The 7,774-nt window shown below is 36.8% G+C and overlaps 1 protein-coding gene across 1 annotated transcript in view; it reads right to left on the bottom strand.

Annotated features, from left to right (window-relative positions):
* Positions 1 to 1,469: 1,469 nt before the first annotated feature.
* Positions 1,470 to 7,774, bottom strand: part of vclb (vinculin b) — a 44,470-nt gene continuing 38,165 nt past the window's right edge. Inside the window, exons 16-21 of the mRNA XM_079851173.1 lie at positions 7,524 to 7,774; positions 5,550 to 5,674; positions 4,158 to 4,343; positions 3,117 to 3,320; positions 1,980 to 2,084; positions 1,470 to 1,904 (exon numbers count right to left, since the gene is read on the bottom strand). The exon at positions 7,524 to 7,774 is cut by the window's right edge and continues 52 nt beyond it. Coding sequence (XP_079707299.1) covers positions 1,758 to 1,904; positions 1,980 to 2,084; positions 3,117 to 3,320; positions 4,158 to 4,343; positions 5,550 to 5,674; positions 7,524 to 7,774 — 1,018 coding nt within the window. The 3' untranslated portion in view covers positions 1,470 to 1,757. The remainder of the gene's footprint in view (positions 1,905 to 1,979; positions 2,085 to 3,116; positions 3,321 to 4,157; positions 4,344 to 5,549; positions 5,675 to 7,523) is intronic.

Here is a 7,774-nt window from a genome sequence, read left to right as displayed (position 1 = left end):
ACCTATTAATACCGTAACACATACTTGTACGCGCACATGAAAGTTAGATTTGTTGCATATGTTCATAAAAAATAATAGTGGATGAGCTCAGATTTAATTGCAATATTAAAGGATAAATGAAAATGATTCACTCAAATTGAGTTAAATGTAAAATGTAAATATTTCACTTCAAAAAACTACTGGAGAAATTAATACTATATATAATAATATATATTCTATTTTTAATTAAAAAATATTTCCCCCTAATTTCTCCTTAATTATATTTCTGTCTTACCTTCAAACAGTTATTTTAGTATCGAGACTCTACTATAATATTTTTTAGTTTTAGTTTCAATTGTAATTGTAGTTATTTTGTTTAGTAATATAGTTCGTTTTTTTTAAAAAAAAACAAAAAAAAATAATTTTTAGTTAACTATAACAACCCTGCCTTCAGAAAACCCTTTTTAACTTTAGTTGTGGAAATTGCACTGTATGTCAAATATACAATTGCAAAATTGTCAGTTGTTAGAACATAACGGATGTCATAACCGATTAACTGTGGTAAAAACTGCAAAGCATGGACTTAAGTGTCAGAGGCAACAATAAGATAAAAGACATTAATGTTGAATAAATTGCTTTAAATTTAGAGAGCCAGTCTATTGCATATTTAAAAAGATCATATCAACAAATATAGTCCCGCACATATGATTCAGCTGATAATAAGTTCTTTTATTATGACAAGGCACATTAGGTCTTACAGGCTGTCTTTAAAGATGAACACATTATTTACATTAAAGTCTCCTCAATAATAAAAAAGGCAAATATATGCATATTATCACTCATATAAATATACTTGAGTGTGCATTCTGCAAGAGATTTTAGTAGTGTATTTAGCACAGTGATGTCTTAGTGGAAATATAAGTGTGTGTGTTTGTGTGTATATATAATGCAAACGGACTGGTTTTGCATAGATTACAGGAAGCACCAGGTCGTAGCTCTGATTACCTCTTCATTTCAGTACTTGTATCGGAGAGTTTGCAGCGTCATCCCTGAATGAAAGCTTTAATCCACTAACCAGTTACCAACATTAGGGCATTAATATGCGCTCATCAACACTTTTCATTAAAAAGCACATTATGAGGATTTTATAATCCAAAATCTGTGCTTGTTTGTGAAGACGTTTTGTTGGTGACATTTAATAATAATACATTCAAAGGGTGAAAACAAGGCTGGTGAGAAATATATAAATATATATATATATATGTAGTATGTATGTATGTATGTATATGTATGTGTGTATGTATGTATGTATGTATGTATGTATGTATGTATATGTATGTATGTATGTATGTATGTATGTATGTATGGGTATTTTTTTTTTTTTTTTGTGTGCGTGTGTGTGTGTGTATATATATATATATATATATATATATATATATATATATATATATATATATATATATATATATATATATATATATATATATATATATATATATATATATATATATTAGATCCACATTTTATAAAAAAAAAAAAGAAAAGAAAGAAAAAAAATAATGACTATTGTGAAATTTTCCCTCCTAACCGGGATCAATCAAAACAAAATAAATCATTTTTCGCAAATTAGAAAAGCAATGTTTTTTTTTACACTCAATGACATTCAAGAACAACGGTTTTGATAGAGGAATAGTTTAGTCCACGAGGTGGATGAGACGTCTGCACTGACACTGATGACCTGGACAGTGCATGCTGGGATATGTGCACTGGTTGTTGGCTCACTGGTACCAGGGTGTCTTGCGGACCCAGCGCAGGGTGAACCCGGCGTCTGTGCGGATCTTGATGGAGGCGGCCTCGGCCTCTCTCACCGTCTCCTTCACCGACTGCATCAGGTTCTGCGCGTTATGGACCAGCATCTCCGTGGCCTACGAGAGAACCAGCACACATTCAGACGGGTTCCTGACTGTAAAGGAGAAACGGCAGAGGGTTTGAGGTCTGACCTGCTCTGATTCCTCCTCGCTGATGTTGGTGCGTCCCAGCATGGTGGCCTTCACAGTGGAGAGGATCTTCAGCTGTGTGCTGATGGTAGGAATCCTCTCACACACCTACAGAAAGACACACAAATACTTCATAGTCATTTTTACAAGAACAAACAGTCATAAAGTGAATCTTGTGCAGAAGTGAAATTTCTCTCATTCCTTTCCATGCACTAGCTCATTTTTCATGGTTTTATTTAGGGATGCACAATATATCAGCCATCATATCGGTATCGGCCGATACATATGTTTATTTTTAATATTATCATTATCGGCCCGATAAGAAAATTTGTCCGATATACTAAAGCCGATAAATAATGTATAATTTCCTTCAGCTGAGACACTTCAGATGCGCACTGTTCAACATGATGGTTTTGAGTTGCTTGAAATATGATTGGAATCACTTCAAAAAAAGAAAATACGGTAAAGTGCAACATTTTCAGCGCAAGTCTGTCATATCGGCTGTATAAAATTATATTGAGAATATTATAATTGTGTGATTGAGACGTGGATTTTAACTGCGAGACATTTGTTTTTGTAATCAGCCTCTCAAAAATTATATAAAAACTTGGATTTAGCTTTAACGGCCGATATATATCGGTTATCGGCTTTTAAATATAAAGAATTGTCGATTATCGGTATCAGCGCAGCCTTAGTTTCATTATCAATTGAATGAATGTGCCGCTTTCTTGAACGAGTCATCTATTGAATGAACCACATGTGTGAGTGAATCTTGTTGAAAGGGGTGTAAAAAAAGACAACTTAAAAAACTTAGTGAACAAATTGTTTTGGTGAATAGATTCAAAAGAGTCGTTTAGCTGAATCAAAATCCCCAGCACTGCTGTACTGCAGTTTGCTAACCACAAAATTGGCCAAACCCAACAAACAAGCGCAGCAAACTTGGAAACTGCATTTTAAATCACAATCACAACTAAATCACAACCATAATGAGCTAAAATCCACAACAATCTCTTCTATTTGGTCTCAGTCTGGTTCGCTTTTGAGCATTTCTCAGACTTCTCAGACTCCATAACCACATCAACCCATGTGTCATCAGTCCCGCTATGGACTTGTCTTCCCACAGTGCTTTGCTCTGATTACCTGCAGAAGGTTTGTTCGTATGCGTTTGTCCGTACACTGCTTGGCGACCTCTTTGGCGAGGCGCGTGACCTCGTCGGAGGCTTTGGCGATGTCTTTGGCACACTGGATGAGCGCTCTCTTATTCCCGCCGCTTCCTCGGACCAGTCGAGACATCTCGGCCATCAGCAGAGCCATGCGCTTGGCGGCGCCGATGATGTCATTACCCTGCAAAAACAGTCATCGTTTAACTCATCCTTCCCTCGCGGGTCAAAATGACCCGAAGCCCGAAAATTATACTTTTTTTTTTTTTTGTCCAGAAAGCTTATTTTATTTATTTTATCTATTTTTTTTTTAATGGATTTTTTTGGGAGATTTTTTGTTATTTTTAATTTTATTTACATACAAATTACTAGATTTGATCAATAAATAATAAATAAATAGTAATTTAAGCACACATTCTTTTAACTTAAATTCAAAATAACTCACAATTTCATTCATAAACCTTTTAATTCAGCTCAAAACATCTAACATTGGATGTCTTTGCCGACCTCTTGTGGGAAAAATAATAATATAGCATGATATTTCATGACTCTAGCCACTAGATGGCCTTATAGCTTCCGCTGGGTCCTAAAGTCAGTTTCTCTTCAGTGTGCATTCAGATACACATTTAGAAATTATAAAAAAAAAATTGGTGACATTTTTGCATGTTTAGTTAGAATTTTTAGCATGTTTAGGTTTTTCTATGTGTAATGAAGCATTTTTCGCATTCTATTCAATCTAATGGGGGTCAAATTGACCCGCAAGGGAAGGATTTAATACTTTTTTCAATTTCAACCACAAAACTCCTCAAATCCATTACATTTTTTTGGTGTATATTCATGGTTCAAGTGCGACAAAAGTCCTGGGGTCTTGGACCCCTCCGATTGAACACTCAATTTGTAAAAATTATTTTATTTTTTTTAAATAAAAATAAATTCCGGGTTCAAATGACCCGCGGGAAGGATGAGGGTTTTAATAACCCGCATGGATCCAAACCCATCCGGCAGACTCTTTGGGACTGACCTTGCTGGACCACTTGCGGGCCTCGTCGTGCAGCTGCCGGGCCGCCACCATCATGGGCTCGCTGATCACCTCTCCGGCCTGCGTCTCCGGGAACTCCTCGTCCTTCTCCTCGGGTGGTGGAGGTCTGGGCGGAGGCACTTCACCCTCCGGCAGGGGCGGTTTCGGCGGAGCCGCGGTGTCGCTGATCTGAAGAAGAACCAGCGTTCATGTTTAAACTCTTCCCTGTGTAATGAGTGCATGTTTCACGTGGTAAACAGTTTCGGTAGTGAAGCGTGACCTGAGCTTGCGCTATTTATACAGTGTGTATTGAAGCACTCATTAGAAAGAAGCAGTCAAGCAACAGGAGGTGACAGTAACTGTAAGTGTTTTTGTATTGTATATTCGTATCAGTTGTAGTTACTAGGAAACAGTGTTTGTTTACTTTATAGTCCCATTCCTGGGAAATTTGTCTTGGACAACATGACACAGTACACAACTTCGATCACACACAACACAGTACATAGCATACAATAATCAGAATATAACAACATTCCAATAATAAAAACTAGCAGCATCCTACATCAAAAATCCTACATTGTTTACTGTGCTCACGAGCTGAAATCTGAAAACTGTTGTCCTATTGTTAAAGGGTTAGTTCAACCAAAAATGAAAACTCTGTCAGTAATTACTCTCCCTCATGTTGTTAAGACCTCGTAAGACTTTCGTTCATCTTCAGAACACAAATTAAGATATTTTTGATGAAATCTGAGAGCTGTCTCACTCCTCCATAGGCTTCTCTGTTATTGAAACTTGCCGGCCCAGAAAGTTAGTAAAGACAATGTTTAAAATAGTCCAAGTGACTACAGTGGCTCAACCTTAAGTTTATCAAGCGACGAGAATACTTTTTGTGCGCAAAAAAAAACAATAATAACGACTTTATTCAACTATTAATTTTCTCTGAGTGAGTTCACGTAGTGTAACAGCGCAGCGCTTCTGGGTTGTACGTCAGAACGGAGGCTCACTATTGGCCAACACTGGTCATGTGTGTGAGGCTGGCCAATCGTGAGCCTGTTCTGATGTAAAAAGTATTCTCGTCGCTTGATAAACTTAAGGTTGAGCCGCTGTAGTCACCTGGACTATTTTAAACATTGTCTTTACTAACTTTCTGGGCCGGCAAGTTTCAATAACAGAGAAGCCTATGGAGGAGTGAGACAGCTCTCAGATTTAATCAAACATATCTTAATTTGTGTTCTGAAGATGAACGAAAGTCTTACGGGTGAGTAATTACTGACAGAGTTTTCATTTTTGGGTGGACTAACCCTTTAGTTGAACTGCTTCTGTTGTCCTCATGTGGATAAAAGCGTCTGCTAAATGTAAATGTAAGTGCATGCAGGAGTCTGCGGTGAATCTGACCTGCAGCTGCTCCAGGTCTGGAGGCGGAGGAGGGAAGTCCGGCTCCTGCGGCTGGAACGACTCCCTCACTTTAGCCACGGCACTCAGGATCTTATAACCCGAGTCCAGGAAGCCCCTCTGAAGGCCTGGCGAGGAAGACAAGGGTCATGACTAGGGTCGCATGATGAATCGAGACAAAAAACTAAATCATGTTGTGTGCGATATTGCCAAAAGCGTATATATCTTGATATTTTCTTGGATTTTATCGATAACGATAATTAGACGATATTTTGCTTAATTGTCATTTGGGTAACAATTTACTGTTACACTTTATTTTAAGGTGTCATTGTTACAGTGTAATTATAAATTTAAGTACTGTGTAATATTATTTAACAACATGTACTTACTATAGGATTAGGGTTTGGTTGAGGGTTAGTTGCATGTAATTATGCATAATTTACTGTTATTACTATGGTAAGTACATGTAACATATGTGACAGACACTGTAAAATAAAGTGTTACCCACTTTACAATAAGGTTCATTAACTAACATGAACGAACCATGAGTAATACATTTGTTACTGTATTTATTAATCTTTGTTAATGTTATTTAATCAAAAATACAGCTGTTCGTTGTTTGTTCATGTTAGTTCACAGTGCATTTACTAATGTTAACAAGATTTTAATAAAGTAGTAAATGTGGAAATTAATATTAACTAAGAAATATAAATGCTGTATAAGTGCAGTTCATTATTAGTTCATGCTAACTAATGTTAACTAATGTTAACTAATGAATCTTATTGTAAAGTGTTACTGTCATTAGTTTATTATGCTTGGCAGGTTTAGGACAATAAGTTTACATTGATTTTTAGCTTTCATGGGCATTTTTACCTTTATAAAGCCATATTTTTAGCCTAATTTAATGCATGCATCCGTTTTTGTCTCAAATTCCTACATTTAATCAATAAAATCAATTAGAATCATAAGACACTAGGGCTGTTACCAATCAAATGAAATCCGAATCAACGAAATTGATCTTTGCAATTCAGAGGATTTGCAATGCAGTTACAAATGCAGAAATAATGTTTTGATGTTTTAAACATAAAACATTGAGTATTGATATTTTGGAATGATTTAAAAAATGAAAAGATACTGATATGAAATTGAAACTGCCAGTAGGTGGCAGCAAGTCAGTGTTAATGAGTGAGTCATTGAGTTTCAACCGATTCATTCGAACGGCTGATTCATTCAGGAACAAAGCATTTGACTCTCAATGAGTGAGTCATTGAATCATTCATTCAAACGATTCATTCATTCACTGCCAATGTTGCTTTGTTTGGAACTATATTCGTTGGCAAAATTGGAGCAAAAACAGGCAATATTGTGTCCAAAATGTAAGTCACTTAATATTAACTAATTGTTTATTGAACCATTGTATAAATTTGTGTGATATTAACCATATTAAATGATATAAATATAAAAGACATACAGAGGTATTTTTGTCCCTTATCTTGAATATTGAGGGTATTATAAATGCATTTTAATAGAGTAAATCACACAGTGAAAGTGTGCGCTGTAAATGCACAAGCACACTAGTCTAATCTACAAGACTACATCACGTAGTGTATGTGTGCATGTGTGTTATGTAAAGTGAGGGACATCCTCGATAATGTCAGATCGCACATCATTTAAACAAATATCACGATATTATCATAGACGATATATATCACACACCCCCAATATGGCTTAGTGCAATTTAAATAAATATGCACCGCGTGTTTCAGAGAGAAGCGCAGCACAGTGTTTATTTACACGCTCATTTCCCGCCTGTGTTTCCAGTGTCTCGATTCGCAAACTTAATGGGAAGAAGAGCCTAAAAATGGGCTTTTGTCAAACGAAGGGTGGTTGCTTTCTGAAAAAGCCAAACTACAAGTCTATACACAATAAATACAAGTGGCTTCCACAATGAAGTGAACTTCTCTCTGTGTGTCTCACCTTGGTCCTGTATGTTGCCGGCCACGGCTTTGGCGTCCATGACCATTGGCGAGATGGTTCTGCTGAGCTCGTCGGAAGCCGCTTTCACAGTTTCTCTGAACTTCGGGTCCTCCGAGTTCTCCACCTCTCGTTTTGCCACCAGCAGGATCCGATTGGCTCGTCGGGCGATGCTGGTTGCCCCGGCGACCAGCATCTGAGGCTGGTGATTGGCCATTGCTACCTGACACTTGTCCAGGTCTTTCTTAATGGCG

Source organism: Squalius cephalus (genome assembly GCF_949319135.1).
Source record: "Squalius cephalus genome assembly, chromosome: 19".
NCBI classification, from domain to species: domain Eukaryota; kingdom Metazoa; phylum Chordata; class Actinopteri; order Cypriniformes; family Leuciscidae; genus Squalius; species Squalius cephalus.
This window is presented reverse-complemented; position numbering and strand designations above follow the sequence as displayed.